Source organism: Meles meles, chromosome 9 (assembly GCF_922984935.1).
Source record: "Meles meles chromosome 9, mMelMel3.1 paternal haplotype, whole genome shotgun sequence".
Taxonomy (NCBI): Eukaryota; Metazoa; Chordata; class Mammalia; order Carnivora; family Mustelidae; genus Meles; species Meles meles.
In genome coordinates, this window is record NC_060074.1 from 41,834,145 (window position 1) to 41,852,220 (window position 18,076).

General features: G+C 40.9%; 1 protein-coding gene across 1 annotated transcript in view; it reads left to right on the forward strand.

Moving 5' to 3' along the window:
- The window catches only part of TRPM8 (transient receptor potential cation channel subfamily M member 8), a 76,002-nt gene that overhangs the window by 13,621 nt on the left and 44,305 nt on the right, over positions 1–18,076 (forward strand). The window contains exons 5-10 of the mRNA XM_046019259.1: positions 764–936; positions 6,742–6,916; positions 7,944–8,011; positions 10,292–10,489; positions 15,646–15,748; positions 16,910–17,028. Of these exons, the coding sequence (XP_045875215.1) occupies positions 764–936; positions 6,742–6,916; positions 7,944–8,011; positions 10,292–10,489; positions 15,646–15,748; positions 16,910–17,028 (836 nt within the window). The remainder of the gene's footprint in view (positions 1–763; positions 937–6,741; positions 6,917–7,943; positions 8,012–10,291; positions 10,490–15,645; positions 15,749–16,909; positions 17,029–18,076) is intronic.

Sequence of the window (18,076 nt, forward strand, 5' to 3'; positions counted from 1 at the left end):
GAGACAAATAGTGAGCAAAGGGACTTTCTAATAACTGGGGGAGAGGGCCACCTAGAGACTATTGAGCCTTCCATCACCAGAGCTAATCAAGACTTGCCAGTGACCATTCTCAGACCAATTCTCATTCCAACCCTGGATTCCTGCCTGGGTAGTACATTAGATCTGGGTGGCTTCCAACTTTAGATTCTAATATTATGCTAAATAATATTTTATAAGTATTTTCTTTACTTCATTTCTGGAAAAAAATGTGCAAAACCCTTGACATTGTTATGATCATTGACTATAAACCTTAAAATACCGGTGCGCAAAATTGTGTAATTATGAAGTAAAGCTACATGGTAGGCACCAGGGTCATGGCCCCAGGGTAGGGGTTTGGGAGCAGAGTGCTAGCTTTTCATGGCAGCCCTGCCTTAACTTGCACACAAGCTCCAGTCCTGCATTTATTATCCATAACAGGATTTACCTGCAAGACTGGTTAAGGATGCAGATTCCCTGGCCCCACCCCCGGAGGATCTGATGATTTAGATCAAGAGTGGGGCCCAGAATTTGGATCCTTTTTAAACCAACATCTTTTAGAAATGCTTCCAGAGATCTTCTTCTCCTTCCTCTTCATAGGGTCCTCAACAAAGCCCATTGCAAGGGGTGGCTGGCAGTGCCTCATCCTGGTGCTCACATGGTGGGGGCTTCTTCAGGGGTCTGTGAGCACAGGATGGGAACCTTACTCAGAACCAGCTGAGCACTTGCTCTCCTCCCTCTTTGACAGGTGCCTGGATTCTCACTGGAGGCACCCATTATGGCCTGATGAAGTACATCGGGGAGGTGGTGAGAGACAACACCATCAGCAGGAATTCAGAGGAGAACATCGTTGCCATTGGCATAGCAGCTTGGGGCATGGTCTCCAACAGGGACACCCTCCTCAGGAATTGTGATGCTGAGGTATGTGACAGGAGGAGGGATTGGACAGGAAGAGGTCTGTGAGGAGAAAGACCATGGCATGAGGCTCTGGTCTGAACATTGTGGCTCTGAGATGGGGACAAGCTCATGGGGAACTTGACCTTACAAGGAGCACCTTTGGGACAGACAATTAAAAACAAGGTTGACATGGATACCTGGGTGGTGCAGTCGGTTAAGCTTCTGACTTTTGATTTTGGATCAGGTCATGATCTCAGGGTCATGAACTTGAGCCCTGCATCTGGCTCTGTGTCTGTGGAGGCATGGAGCTGCTCAGGAGTCTCTGTCTCCTTCTCTCTCTATCCTGTACCCCCTCCCCCCCAACCCTGCCAATGCTTTCTCTCTCTCTCTAAAAAACAACAATAACAATTCCCCTCAAAATACCAGCAACAAAAACAACAAAACCCCCCCAAAGCCAAAAACTGCCCCCAAAAGAACAAAAAACAAACGAACAAAAAGGGTGACATGATCAAAGAAGTCCTGTGAAAGAGTTACTAAAAGGTGTGTTTTGTTTATTAAAATTCTTGCTGACGATATTGTGCTGAAGTCAGATTCTTTATTCGTTATAACCATGACTTGAGTTTGTCCCAACAGGGCTCAAGCCTTGGGCACCATACCTTTATTGCTTGGCCACACTCACAAGAATTGCTGTGAACCCTGGTTAATTTGGCTTTAAGAGAGCTATGAATAGTTTTCCCCTTAAAGTTTCCTATGAGCATATTTAGAAAGTAATCAACACACATTTCATGGTACAAATGCAAAGTAGATGTATGAGGTTTTGTAGCAAGTGTAGAATTTTGAAAACAGGACTTCTGGTGAACTGAAAACCTCCTTAAGCGATAGGCAATGTCTACTTAGAAGCTTTGCACCAGATGTTAAGAAATCCCAATTTACTCTACACCTTCTTCCACCTGGGACTCCTTGGAAGTTTAGGTGGCAAATGTTCACGGTTTTTAGAATTATTCTGGTTCTTTTTACTTTTTATTTCTATTTTAGAAGATTTTATTTATTTATTTAGAGAGAGTGAGCATGCGTGAGCAGGGGGAGGGGCAGAGGGAGAGGCAGAGAGAGAATCTCAAGCAGAGTCCACACGGAGTATGGAGCAAGATGCAGGGCTCGATCTCACAACCAAGAGATCATAACCTGAGCTTATATCAAGAGTCAGATACTTAAGTGACTGAGCCACCCAGCGCTCCTGTTTTGTTTTGTTTTTTTAATTTTTATTTTAAAAAATGATAATACTTTTGTGCCTGTTAACATTTTTGAGTTATGTAAGGGACAGAGGAGACTAGGGAGTCATTTCCAAGCATCTCCTAGGAGGCAGCAAGGTGGGGTGGGAGGAGGAGGGCCTTGCAGAGAGAGCAGACTGGGTGTGAGGAACTTTCCTAGCTATGTAGTCTGAATTTTTATAAAAGTAAACTTGTATTATTATGGGATGGATTAATTGTGCAGAGTGAGTGGTAGATTTTATTGTTGTTTCCAGGTGCTCAGCCAGGGGTAGCAAAATCATCTCCCATCAAATGCCAACTTCAGGGGTCAGAGTGGCCTGGGTTAGGATTCTGAGGACAGGGGCAGGCTGGGTGGGAAAGAAGTGTAGTGTTTATCTCTTAGCCATGTTTGTCCTGGGCATTGGCTTAGTGTTGTATAATCACCATTGCTCTGTGGATACATTCCATATATAAATTCATAAAATCACAAGAACAACCCCACAAGGTAGGTACTCCCCCCCACCCCCGCCTTGCTGGATTTGAACAGCAACAACAAAAGACTTCAGTATTTCTCTGGTGGCATCCTCTATCAATAAGTAAAATGTGAAATGAATATGTAAAGATTAAATAGAGAGTTCTGATCACTTGGAAATTGAGAAAAAAACAAACAACATCTTGCTAAATAACTATTAGTTCAAAAAGGAACTTTCAGAAATATAATCACAGATCACTTAGAAAGCAAAGGAAATGAAAACATTATGGCCAAAGCTGCACTCAGAGTGGAATGCATAGTCCTATAACACTTATTAGCAAAAATCAAGAAAATAATTCAATAATAATTGAGTAATATCTGACATTATTTAATCTTTACAGCAGTGAAGTGCTACTATTACCTTCTCATTACAGATGAGAAAACTGAGTCATAGAGAAAGTAAGAAGTTTTCTTTATTCACATGGCTTGTAAGTGCCAGAGCCATGGTTCACAGTCTTTTGGCCACCACAGTGTTCAAATTAATAGGTTTGAAAATAACACCACTAACAACACTTGAGAAGGAGGAAAAGAATAATATTGCCTCAGAAATAAATTAATTAGAAAAGAAAAAAATAGGAAGAATAGAACGCTTATTTATTCTCTGAAATAATTTTGACAATTTAAGGAGTAAATAGAACTAAATCAAATATAATAATCTAAATCAAATATAGTAATCTAAATCAAATATAATAATAAATATTGAGAAAAACTTTACAGATGCAACATACAACTGTATGTCAATACATTTGAAAATGTCATGGAAATGTATACTTTTCTGTAAAACCAAAATTTCCAAAAGATGATTCCACAAGAACTGTAAAATCTGATTAAATGAATTATCAGTGAATGAGCTTAAAGTTTAGGGAAATAAAAATCTTCAAAATTGCTCTAGGCTAGATGATTTCATCCAGAAAATTTTAAAAAGTCTGTTAAGAGTTAAATTAGGGGCACCTGGGTGGCTCAGTTGTTTAGCGTCTGCCTTCGGCTCAGGTCATGATCCCAGGGTCCTGGGATTAAGCCCTGTGTCCGGCTCCCTGCTCAGTGGGGAAACTGCTTCTTCCTTTCCCACTCCCTCTGCTTATGTTTCCCTCCCTCATTTTATTTATTTGTCTGTCAAATAAATAAATAAAATCTTTAAAAAGGAGTTAATTTAAAAAATTGTTGTCGTCTCCAACACATACAGAAGCGTGAGATCCTTATAAATTTCTGCAGAAAGATCAAATCTGCACTCTTTCTGGAATACCATTTCAAAATTTGTATCAATCACTTCTCGGCCTTTTGGCTAAGATCAAGTGCAAAATTTGTATCAAGTGCATGAAGACTGTTCATACCATACTTATAAATATCACTAGGTAATTTAATATTTAATATTTAGACAAACATTGTTAAAAATATTTCTGATAATATCAAGAATTAACAAAGCCTAAATATCTAGTAATATCAAGAATAGAGGGATCTTCAGGTAGCTTACTGCGTAAAGAGAAAGAAATTTGTGCTAAATAATATTTGCAAAGATTTTCTGATAATATAGAAAATATTTGCAGTTTTAAATAGAAAATTATGAAAACAATGCAAATTAATCTATATGCCTAGGAAAGACATAAGTGCACTGAAATCTTGATAATTATCACTAAGTTGTGGAATTAAACATGATTTTATTTTTTCTTGTTCTTTTCTGTATTTTCCATGTTTCCTACAATGCGTATGTATTATTTTTAGATATTCATATTATAGCACTAATTTTTATCCCTTTTACAAGTATGTTCATGATACTTTAGTGAGTTAGGGTAGTCTACTAGCAAACCCATATTATCTGGTGGTCAACTTTTTTGTTTCTTTTCTGTCTGCCCTGGAAAACAGTGCTTGGTCTCTTGCACAAGTTGAACCCAGTAATTGTTTGCAATAACTTTGTCGACCATATCTTCCCATGTGGTCTCTATTCATGGCTTCGTTACAAACCCCACTACTAGTAGATGGGCTCTACCAGAACCCAGATTTAGCTGAACTGAAACAATACCAGGTATTGAAGTTTTATTCATTTGGAGTCTGTGTTATACTGTCAGAAGTATTGTTGCATGACATATGCACAGAAAAAGAGCTCATGCCTCTACTCTTGTTGTTATTTAAACTTTAAATCCTTTGTCAAAGTACAACCACCTATGGGTGCCTGGGTGGCTCAGCCGTTAAGCCTCTGCCTTCAGCTCAGGTCATGATTTCATGGTCCTGGAATTAAGCCCTGCACTGGGCTCTGTGCTCAGTGGAAAGTCTGCTTCTCCCTCTCCCTCTGCCTGCGGCTCCCACTGCTTGTGCTCTCTCTCTATCAAATAAATAAAATCTTAAAAAAAAATACCACCACAAGGCTAAACAACACAATAAAATTTCACACTCATTGAGTGGGATCATATTAAAACCCAAAACTGATGCAGGAAAATTGAAATGGTTGTAATATCAGATCTTCTTCCAGTGATAGGATATATCCCTCAATTTATGCAAGTCTGTGTCTTTGAGGAAAATTTTACAGTTTTTCTCACTAGGACCTACATATTTCTTCTTAATATCATTTCTAGAGATTATGAATTTTTGTTATTATTGTGAATGGGGTGTTTATTCAATGTAATTTTGGAAGCGATTTTTATGTAAAAAAGGATTTATTTGTTGTTTTGAATCAAATGTTTTGAACTCTTTTTTTTAATTCTAATAATATTTTAGTAGATTCATGGGGTAGTCTGTGTTTGCAACCATATCACTGATAAATAGTGCTACTTTTAAACATAACTCTTCCATTTAATTATACCTTGCATTTTTTGCTTATCTTGATGCCTGGGCTAAAATGTTCAGACTAATGTTAAATAATGGTGATGATAACAGGTATCCCAATGGCATCCAAAATATCTGGTATCATAGTGGTAGGAATGAGACTAGTATTTTTACCATAAACAGAATTTGGTGAAATCTTCAATAAACACTATTTTAAGAAAGTACCATAAGGCATCATCCTTTTATTTCTAGTTTATAATTTTTCTTTTTAAATTGAGAATGAACATTGAGTACCACATGTCTTTTTGCATCTGTTGGGTTGCTATTTTTTTCCCCTTTAAACCATAATCTAATGGACTGAGCTCTGGAAACAATGTTACTCATTCCTTAATAAACTAATTAAACTGAGTTTAAATAGCCAATGTTAGGAGTTTTATATCCTCATTCATTAGAAAGCAAGGTCTTTGGCTTTTCCTTTTGTGAGTCTTTCCTTGTTAAGGTTTTAGAATTTGTGTCTGGAAAAGTGTAAGTGGAATAGGAATGTTTTGTTCCAGGAAGGTTTGTAGGGCTCCTCTGTAATTGCCTGGATACCTGCTTGCCAATATTATCCTCTCTGTCATTTCCAGGACTCTCCTGAGTAGAGCTCCTGGCTGGACCAGGACCACTTTGAGAAGAGAACTGTAACATTTGAAATCTTTTTCATTCTTCCTTTGTTCTGATTAAACATGTATAGCATTAATAGAGTCAGTAACCTTCTTCTCATTGAATTTTCAACTTCACTCCTATTCTTAGAATTCAGTTTGAACATCTTTTAATGTAGCCCTAATCCTTTAAGAACTAAACATTGTACATCTACACACACACAAATATAAGTCTACATGTGTATGTGTGTGTGTGTGTACAAAACTATATGCACACACACGTATGTATGTGTGTCTGGATATACACACATACACACATACACACATACTTCCTTGAATGCTATCTGTTTCAGTGAATTTCTACAAATGAGCACAGGGCAATGGAATAAGAACTGAATTGGGAATCTGATCCTTACACTGTCACTGGCCATTTATGACAACAGGCAGATGACCCAACCATTCTGAACCTTCATTTCTTCATACTTAAAATCATGTCCTATACTATAAGACCCTTCCAAAACCTAGGACTTTGGGTGGAGGCATCAATATAGTTGAACCTGATGGGTTATCCTTCATAATAACATGTAAAAATGTTATCATGTACGTTGACCAACGAATAAATCTCAAGGACAAGATTCTCTGTGCTTTTCAGGGATATTTCTCAGCTCAGTACATAATGGATGACTTCAAGAGAGACCCTCTGTATATCCTGGACAACAATCACACCCATCTGCTGCTCGTGGACAATGGGTGCCATGGACATCCTACAGTAGAAGCAAAACTTCGGAATCAGCTGGAGAAGTACATCTCTGAGCGCACTATTCAAGGTCAGGATTCAGAAAGTGGATCTTAGACAGACCTAGTATCAAGAGCAGTAGAGCAGCACCAACAATGGTAGCCACCACTCATTGAGTGAAACATGGTGAACCCACCCAGTTGGGTGTCCTATTGCCAGAGAGGAGCTGTTATTTCTCTTCTTTCTTTGATATCCTAGGAGCATTTCTGCCAACGTGTGAGAGCATGAATGCTGCCTTGTTGCACTCTGGTTTGTCAGTACAGAAAACCCGCTGTCTCTTCTTCTGCTATACAATGTTCAAGAACAAATAAAATCCATACCAGCAAATCTGAACTTATGAAGCAATGTGGTTAGCTAGGATAAAAATGATAAAAACCAACCCGTTAGGTCAACAGTTGGATGAGTTATGTGTTTGAATCCTGGCTATTTCTATATAGTAGAACCACCTAAAATATCGGTTTCAAGGGAAGAATGTAGCAGTTGAGTGAAAGCCTTTATCTGGTATGGGAAGTGACAAATTCTCTCTGTTTCACCACTGCTGAGATGTTGGTGTTGAGGTATGTCTTATTATGGAACAAGAGTACCTCACGATGTAGTGATAGACTCCGTAACAGGAACATATTGGAGATGTTTTCAACATCTTTTTCCTTTTTCAGTGGGACATACATGAAGGAAGGCATTTATATATGTAATAATCTTTCTTGAGAGAATACTTAGTTATGCAAATTTGCCACCCGCTCAAGAAAGCATAGGATTATGCAAATTAGCAAGAGTATATTATTATAAGGATAAACTTGAACCTGGTCTAATATTTATTAGCAAAAGTAAATCATTCACAGCCTTTAGCATTTTAAATATCAGTAACAAATCGCAACATGACCTGTGTCATACTGGTTTGGAGTGCAGAGACACATCAATGTCAATGGGGAGATTTTAAGTCTGAGATCTGCAGTCATCACCCCACACCCTGGGAACAGAAGCTCCTGGTATGCTTCTTCTTGAGATAGATGAATATTTCTAATGAGTCCAGAGTCAGTTTCATGTTCTATGCCTTATAGATTCCAACTATGGTGGCAAGATCCCCATCGTGTGTTTTGCCCAAGGAGGTGGCAAAGAGACTTTGAAGGTGAGTCTTGGTTTGGTTTTCTAGAAAACTGATCAACAAACTAACCCAACAAATTTGCATTTTCAGGCTTTGAGTGTGTTGATCTAATCTGACTAATTTCTTTTACTATAGCAAATAGATTGTAGTATTTTCACCACACAATGTTCCCTAGCAGTCCAGAGGAGACTTTGCAAGAACATGAATAGCTTATATACCTAATATTGGCTTTGGCCATCAGCCTACCAAAGAGAAGGTTTGACATTAACTCATAAAACTACAGATCATAACCAGCATATATATTGGAAAATCATGGCCACCCTATCTGCATGGAGATGAGCTGTGATCACACACAGAGAGGCTACTCTCAGATGGGTTTCCCAGACCACTGAAGGCCCAACCACGTACTTCCTGGGCCTGCAGGGATTCTACCCATAAGAAGGAACCCTGAGCCCTAACCGACTCTGTGATCATAGAAAACTTCCTGGACGATTTTGCACCTCCGGTGTTGAGCAGTGGAGAGGAATTCTGCTCCCCACTCCATCTGTGTTACTTGGATGTTTCTGAGTTCCTCTTATCGCCAGCCAGGCTTCTGCTTGACCTTTGAGAAGGTATCAGTGTGATTGCATATTTGTTGGTATTTGAAGGCATGCACACCATATTGAAGATCTCACTGTTTTAGCAATAGGGCCTCACAAGTGATTTTTAACTCCTTCTTTTAATTAATTTCCACGTCGATTTGCCTATCCCCTTGTATCCTCTATCCTGTGTATCACGATTCTTGGTCCTCTCCACTCCCTCCCAGAGTCTCCTTCTAGAGTTACAAGTAATTCCCGGTGAAGTTATTTGGACTCATAATCTAGCACTTTGTTTATCCTTTTATATAACAATGGCCCTTCATTCATTTATTCATTCACTCACACATATTTAGAGAGCACCTGCTGTGAGATGTCTGATGACTGTTTGTTAAATGCTGAGACCATTGTTAAATGAAAGTTTTCAGGGAAAGGCTTTTCAGGGAAAGGCTTTTCAGGGAAAAATTAAAGATTATTTTAAAAATTGTCAGCACATGAATACTTGAAGAGCAGAAGAGGAAGAGAGGAGGAGGGATGGAGAGAAAGGAATTGAAAGATGGTTATGTTTACTAGCTCTCTTTCAAAATTTTTTTAAGGTTTTATTTATTTATTTGACAGAGATCACAAGTAGGCAGAGAGACAGGCAGAGAGAGGGAAGCAGGCTCCCTGCTGAGCAGAGAGCCTGATGCGGGACTCGATCCCAGGACCCTGAGACCATGACCTGAGCCAAAGGCAGAGGCTTTAACCCACTGAGCCACCCAGGTGCTCCTCTCTTTCAAATTTTTGATTTGGAATTCTCTGATTTCCAGAAAACCACTGTGGGCCTAGGCACTATAACTCTGTGGCATTACCCCCAAATGACTCTGTGGCCAGTAACAACGTCCAGGACAGGGGACAGGAGAGAGGAGGGACAGCTTCCTGTCTGATCATACTATTCTGGCCCCAGCATGTGGACACACTGGTCCATGGGGCAGGCAGTGGGATGCAGAGCTGGAAACACCCCTCAGCTCGCCAGGATGAGGCATCAGATGCTCTATGGGCGACATGTCCTCAGGGAAGGCGTTCAGTCTCTGCTAAGGACAGGGGCTCCTTGGTTTCTTCTGTGCATATAGATCACTGTGTCTTGTTGTTGAGTGATTTAAAATTCTTAAGACTTAGAATAGGTTCTGTGGTTTTGTAAAGGAAATAATAAAAATGTGGTGCGTATATATCTGGGAAACAAATTTAATTTTATTCTCTTTTCATAAAAAGGGCAAGGAAAATTACTTGGAAATTATAAGGGATATATGTGTCAATATATGTGGCTACTGCTTTGAAGGTATATTCATACCTTAAAAGTATGAATACTGATAACCTCTGTCAGATAAGCTGTCAATGATAATATTGAATACCATTTTAGGACTTGTCATGCATATCTATGATGTTAGTATTTAGAAAGATCGATTTTGTACATATCGATATTTTAAGCAGTTTTTTACGGAGAACTTAAGCTCATCACACGTGTCCTTGTTATAGGAATTGGTATTAGCACAGGCTATAACACAACTGGCTTATGTTGCTCATTCAATGACAGTTGCAAACATTTGGTTTGCTTCTGATTCAAATAAAACCCCAAAAGGAAAAGTGCAGAGATATGTCAAGGTGTCTGGTTGACCAGCCTGGTTCCGGTTGTGTTCCATTGGTCATCAGTGTGTCTTCTGTCTGGCCAACTCTGTCTCCCTTCTCCCAGGCCATCAACACCTCCATCAAAAGTAAAATCCCCTGTGTGGTAGTGGAGGGCTCAGGGCAGATTGCGGACGTGATCGCAAGCCTGGTGGAGCTGGAGGACGCCCTGACGTCATCTGTGGTCAAGGAGAAGCTGGTGCGCTTCTTACCCCGTACGGTGTCCCGGCTGCCCGAGGAGGAGACTGAGAGTTGGATCAAATGGGTGAGCTATAGGAGGCTTCTGGGAGCTGGGAAGAAGACAGCCACGTTCATGGGGAGGGGGAAACTGTTAAGAGTTCGATTGCACTAGAGTTGTAGCTGTTTTGTCCATTCTTAGTGACACTGAAGTGATTCTCTGGCCCAAAGTAGGTTTCTTGTTGGACATTGCAGCTCATGTAAGTTAAATAACTCGCCAGGTCTCCGTACCTGGTGGGGGGTAGCATTGAGGGTTCAAACTCAGGCCTGTTTGCAAAGCTGGTAATCCTTTTATATCATGACTTCAACAAACGTTTAGCTTGTGAATGTTGGTGTGTCAGTGGAGCAGAGGAAGGAGATTCTTGGCAATGATGTTTCACAACTGCAGTTGCTAAACTGAGTCTACATCCATCAGAGAAGTGGTTACTACAGAATAATTGCCTTTCTAAATTAACTGGCCCAAGATTCAACTCCGAATCTCTCACCTTTCTCATCAGATCATGTAAGAAACATGTACTTATCAGAATCTCTATTACACTTCTTATGGTTAAGCCTATTGAACTATGTTGACATGGTACCATAGCTTCTAACTACTCTGTTTCGTGAATGCTGTTGACTTGAACTGACTTCCACTTCCTTGACTGCTCAGTTCATTAGAAAGCCCATGTTAATATCAGTGGGTGCGTTTCCATCAGCTCATTCCAGAATGGCTAAATGTTTGGGTTCGATGGCTTCGATGTTTGGGTATGTCTTAGGAGTATGTGCTGCCGTTTGGGAATTTTTGCAGAAAGAAAATAACAGACTATAGATAACGAGAGAGTTATTTAAGTCATAGAGCCCATTTCATCATGAGAGTTCAAGGTTGAATTTAGTGTAAAAAATATTCTTTAACTAGACTGGCACTTTGACAGTATTTAGTTGTGAAGGCACCTCAAAACGTCCAGTGCAGCAGACTGAAACCCTGGTATAGTGAAGGTAGTCTTGTTCATGGTAGCCTCTGCCATTGTTTAAGGCAAGCCTGGATGAACCAAAGCCTTGTAAATAATGAGGAAAATCAACCCAGTCTTCTAGGTCACTCAGTTCTCTGGCAAATAAACATGCAGTGGGGACTCTACTGGTCTTAATTAACTTCAGATGAATGGACGGATAATCTGGGTGAGGTGCAGTGGGGTCGAAGTGATCAGGAAGGAAGTCCTTCCTGGATTAAGCCTTATTACCTAGAATTTAGAATTTAAAAATGCAGATGCATCTCCCAGAGTCAGTATTGGTGCTAAATGATGGCCTGCCCCACAAATGCTTATATGATACTCCTACTCGAATAATTGAATTTTCCAGATTTTACTAAAAATGTAAAGCTGGGGGTTTTATATGGAAGTTCATTCTAGGATTTTCTTGTATCTTGGCCAAGTCCAGTTGAAAGACAGACACAAGAATCAGGCAAATAGAGATCAGATTTTATCAACTTCATTGAGGATGAAGGCAAAGTTGACAGATGGGGCTTAGGGGTATAGTCGTAATGGGCTTCCTTGGGCTGAGCCCCAGAATGAGACAGACGAGCCCACCCAGACAGAGGCAGCCATGGATAGAGACTGCCTTCCCCGAGGCTGGGTATGTGGCTGATAGCAGACCAGAGCACTAACACTCTGCAAGGAGCAGATCCCAATGAAGAAGCAGAAAAGGGCTGGCTGGCCAGGCAAAGTGAAAGCTACCAATTAGACAGGTCACTCCCCCACCCTAAGTAGGAGGAAGTGAAAGGGTGGAGAATATCAAGGGGCTTGGCTGGGATGGAGCCTGCTCTGCATGGAAATATGTGGATAAGGAATAGGAGTCTTCCCTCCCCAAAGTGGTATACAGTTTTGATTCTCCACATGTGGAGACCTTAATGTCTGAGTCAATTCCAAACATATCAGCAGAGAATCCCAGAGACATTGTGTGTTGAGCACTGTGCTCAAGGTGCTTTCCCGCAATGGATGGGAGGAATTCAGTGGTTTGTTCAAGGATACCCACAGAAGAAGAAATAGACAACTCCTAGCTTACACACCCAGGATGGCCCTGAGTCCTCTCCAGTGGCTTTCCTCTCACTCATGCAAGTTGGCTTGAAGAGTCTGAGCCAGGTCATGTCCAAAGAACAGAGGCCATTCAATGGGTCCCCTTAATGAGGGATTTTGATTTCTGGTTTCAGAAAACTATTACAGAAATCTGGAACAGGCTAAAAATCAGATGCATTTCACTTATCCTTTCTCGGATTTATACCTCATTCATATTCATATCTAATATGCTAATGATCCATCATAATTATAATCATGTCAGAAGACATCCATCAATAATAAAAATTAGTCTGGCACTTTAATTATGCACTTATATGAAGGTTTGCAATTGGTACAGCTTTTCCAAAAGACCAAGCTCAAGAGAAGAATTATTAATTAATGAATGTATATATCCAGTCAGATATTAATTGAGCATCTCCCCAAGGCTAATTATGGGTGATTTCACTGATCTTCTGGACAACCAACCCCAAACTCTGAACTCACAGTTTCTTGACCTTTCCAGGGAACCCAGTTTACCTCTCCACTGGGATTATGCTTTCTCTTTCTACTAGTTCACTCAAAGTTGTTCACCTGTGCCTAGTCCTCACCTTCTCAAGAACTTGAACCTCCATAGTATCCCAGTCTATCAATCAGCCTAGATACCATTCATTTGTGTCAAACTGTTTCATCTACTCATTTATTCAGTTGATATTTATTGAGCATATACCATAGGCCAAGTTCTGGGATAGGCATTTCAGAAAGAACAGTATACATGATAGGAAGAGTCCTTGTCCTCATAGAGAAGAGAGAAATTAGAAAAAAAAAAAAGGTTTAAGTTGAATGATTACAGTATATAGCATCGTATAATATCAAACTGAAATGGGTATGCTAAAGAAAGGTAGCATGAACTCTGAAGGGCATGAGCCAAGGGAGCCCAGCCAGGTATGAAGGGCCTCTCAGGGAAAGAATTCTCAGAGGAGGTGATGTGGGATCTGAAGGCTGGGTAGTCAGTGGGGGTGAGGACTGGGATTGTAATATTGAGAACAGCATGTGCAAAGGTCCTGAGGTGTGAGGCAAGCATGGCCTACCTGAGGCCCTGGAATACAGCAGTGAAGGTAGAAGTTTTCGAGTGAAAGCTGGAGAGCTTATGAGGGGCCAGGCCAGGCAGCTGCTTGAACACTGTTTTGAGGTTTGGGTGTTGTTTAAATGGAATGGGAAGTCACTAAAGGTTGAAACAGAATGAAGATGTGGTGCGTTGTGTTCAGGAAAACTCATACTGGCTGCAGTGCAGGGATAGGGCTGAAGGAGGAAAGAGGGAGGTGTCAGGGTGCAAGACCAGACAGGATTCCCCAAAGCTGTCCCTGGGCCCGTCAATTCACTCTGTCTCCACATTCACTTTCTCCTTCTTCCTTTTTGTTTGGAAGGAAAACCTCCTCTGTGATGCCCACCCCCACTTGTGCCCAGACTCTTGGGACATGGACCCCTCTTACCAGTCATTCCTTTCCTTTCCTTTCCTTGGGACATGGACCCCTCTTACCAGTCATTCCATTCCATTCCCTTCCCTTCCCTTCCCCTTCTCTCCACACCTCCCCTCCCCTCTCCTTCCCCTGCCCTCTCCTTTTCCTTTCCTTTTTTTTTCTGTTCTTTTTCTTTAAAATAAAGATTTTATTTATTTATTTGAGAGACAGAGTGAAAGAGAGAGCACGGGCACAAGTGCAGGGGAGGAGCAGAGAGAGACGCAGACTCCCTGCCAAGCAGGGAGCCTGATGTGGGGTTGGATGAAGGGCTGGATGCCGCTTGATGCTAGGCTGGAGCCCAGGACCCCAGGGTGACAGCTTGAGCGGAACACAGAAGGCTTAACTGACTAAGCCACCAGGCACCCCACCACCCCCTACCTGTCATTTCTAGTTGTACCCCTTTCCTTCTGCCTGAGCTAGGGCTGCCCACATGGAGAGAGGACCCTTCCCTTCATACTCCCCCTCCTGCGGCCCTCAGTGTGCATCCTGTGGTTTTCCTTTATTTCCTGGTCACTCCTGGGCGCTGCATCTGTGAACAAAAGCCTCCAACACTGCCTTCCCAGGCGAATGCAGACCAAACAGTCCCTCCTAACATTCAAATCCAAGGTCTTGTCTGCTGCATGGCTTCCAGGCTTCCACCCTCCCACCCTGGCCCAAGACCTCTGTCCCCCTGCCCAGGTGAGACTCTCTGTATTAGTTTTCAAATGTTGCTGGGCCTCTATCCCCGGCCTGGAACCCAGTTAACCCAAACCAGGCTGGCTTCCTCCTCTAGAGGAGCTCTGTCTCAGTAAGCTCCGGCCAAGCTCAACGATATCGGAAGCCTTGGGATCGGGTTTTACAATGAAATGTTACAGAAATATCACAGAGGATAACAACAAGTTCCTTATTTCTTTATCGAGTCACCAAGTCCTCTTGGCTATTTTTGCACTGGAATTCTCCTTCCCACGGGTTAAGCCTTTCTGACCACACTTGGATGGTTTCTGTGGCTTTCTGTTGTTCTTTTCTCCTTTATTCACTCATTCAAAAATTGAGTGCCTACCATGTGCCTGGCTTGGTGACACGTGTGTGCATGTACACACACACTCATGCACTCTCACTCATGCACACTCACACATGCGCACACATACATAAGCACACTCACTCATGCACACACACATGCATCCTCACATATGCACACTCTCCGATTCATATGCACACTCACACTCACTCACACACACATACTCACAATGCACACACATACATATGCATGCACATACTCACACACGCACAACTCACATACACATGCACACACACACACTTGTGTGCATGCACTCACAAACACACACACTCACACATGCACACACACATGCACTTAACACTCACCCCAGTCCCTGAGTCTCAGCTCTTCAATGGGAACTTTTTCTCATATGTTGCACTTGTTCAACGAGTACTTTGTTCTCGTTGTGACTAAGGACTCATTATTCCAATTCAGAGCTTAGGCACTATGGGCCTAGGCACCGTAGGTGAGAGAAGGGGGTCTGGATCACCCTATAGGCAGTCCTCAAAAAAGAATGGAATAAAAGGTTCTTCACCAAAAGAGAGAATTTTTGTTCCTTGTGCCTGAAATCAATTGCCTAACTGTGCTCTTTAAATCTTGCCAGCTCAAAGAAATTCTCGAAAGTTCTCACCTATTAACAGTGATTAAAATGGAAGAAGCTGGGGATGAAATTGTGAGCAATGCTATTTCCTATGCTTTGTATAAAGGTGAGTAAAAATAGCTCCTCTGGAAGTTTTAGTTTTGTGTTGCTTTCCGTGGCTTCTAATGGCCTGCATTTATGTTTTGAACAGCTTTATTGAAATATAATCTCGTGCTTCATTTTGGTTTTCACAGACTGGAAGCCAGAATAACTACTAGTGGCCTGCTGAGTTAACCTCCTTGGTTGAATGTATTTAATAGAACGAGAATTTTTAAGTCATTAAAATACTGGCCAAATACAATCCCAGCACTCTCCAAAGTGCTGTCTGTAACAGTGTTTTAAAATTTTCATCTGAGTCTCAGGAGGTGAAAAAAGCTATAGGCCTTTTTCCTAGGGTTTCACGTTTATGTACATCCATGCACACACCTCCACACAAATAATTTTACGTTCAGTTTCAGGAATTTACAAGTCTCCTGAAGCTTATGAATGATCTTTGCTGTGTTAGAAATCCATCAAGGTGGAGGTTACCTGAAGTAAATTGATCCTTGGCAAAGACCATTTAGAGTCGAGCCACCTGATTAGTATATGTAAGGTATGCAGACTAGGGTAAAGCAACTAGGAAGTGTTATTTGAGCATTAACTATTTATTAGAATTATTCTTATTGTGTTTGCCAGAAATCTGGTTGTAAGTGTATTTATTTATTTTTTTAAAAAAATTTTATTTTTTATTTTTTTTAATTTTATTTTTTTATAAACATATGATGTATTTTTATCCCCAGTATAAGTGTATTTATTAAAAAGGGATTGTATTTGTAGAGATACATAGATACGGAATATATTTGCTCTGGAAAAAACACTAGAAAATTTTTATAATATGGCTCATTATTTCATAGACTTAAAGTTATGTAAGTCTGATATGGTCCTTGAAATGTAACATTCATGGAATTTGATTCTATGGAAAACATCAACATAGCACAATTGCACTGTTAGGATATGAAATGGAAAGATATTATTATGGCTTAAGTTGATCCTCATTATATGCTTTAGGACATCCAGAATATGGACAAGAGTGATTAAAATAAAGAATATGTAGAAGAATGGGTGAAATGACAGTTCTGAATGTCTGATTCGAAGGGAATGTGCTTAGAATCTGCCTTATAAGTGGCCATGAGATGGTTCCGACTCTCTTTTTTCTATTGAGTTGCTTTTCCCCCCTGTCCTCCTACAGCCTTTGGCACCAATGAACAAGACAAGGATAACTGGAATGGGCAGCTGAAGCTTCTGCTGGAATGGAACCAGCTGGACCTCGCCAGTGATGAGATCTTCACCAATGACCGCCGATGGGAGGTAAAAAGAAACTTTCCTGGCTTAGAACAGTATCAGGTCAGACTCACTTCTTCCTTGGTCTTCAATACCAGATCTTGCAGAGGACTGTCCCCTCAGCCCACTAACGCCATCCAGCGTTCACAGCCCATGGTCCCAACATGAGAGGTGCTTCTCCATCTGGGTGCAGAGGTACAGACCCCCTCCTGGGAGCAGATGGGGACACTTATGGGGACAATATGGACACGATGGCTAAAAGGGGTTTATCAGAAGTAGTTCGACTACTTCTAGACAAGACGGCGGTGCTCATTTGCTCCCTGCCCCATCTCCCCAGCCAAGCTGTGATAAAAGGGTTGTCAGCAGTGAGATGCATAAGGGAAAAGTAGAACAACTTCACTGAAGACACACAATGAATGTCTTAGAGCTAGAGACTCTAGACTCTTGGCCAGACAATCACCTCCAATATGGAAATTGTATTGTCTGATAAAAACTAGGTTTTTTTTTCCCAGTAGACTGATTTTTTTTTTACTTTTAATTTGATCAGAGGTATATAGGACTGCATTTTTTAGCAGGGTCCTCTTGTGTACAGCTCAAGTTAAATCAGCCTTAAGAGCTCTGTTCAGTAGGAACAATTACAACCCGTCACCCTGGAATCTGTGAGGCTATATGGTGGTTTGTTTTCTGCTCTTTTAGATCAGTGTAAGTCATCAGTGGGCAGTGAGAATCTATTCAATTTTATACGTGTACGTGAAGATTGGAGGTTTGTGTATCTCATGACATTTATTCTGAATATGACACTCAGAAAACACTTAGGCCCATCGTTGCAGAATCAGATGAAGACTTGGTTTATATGACTACATTACCAATTTTAATAATGTAATGCAAATAAAGTAATGGCGTATGGATTTTTAAATCATTCATTCCCTTAGCAAATATGATCTTGTGTTTGGTCTTTGTGGTAGAATGAACCTTATTGCATGCTGCAAGGCTTTAGTAAGTAGAAAGAGGGTAGAATTATAAGTAGATCAAGTTAATTGATTTGTAAATTAATCCCTGTGTGTGAGATGTTCTA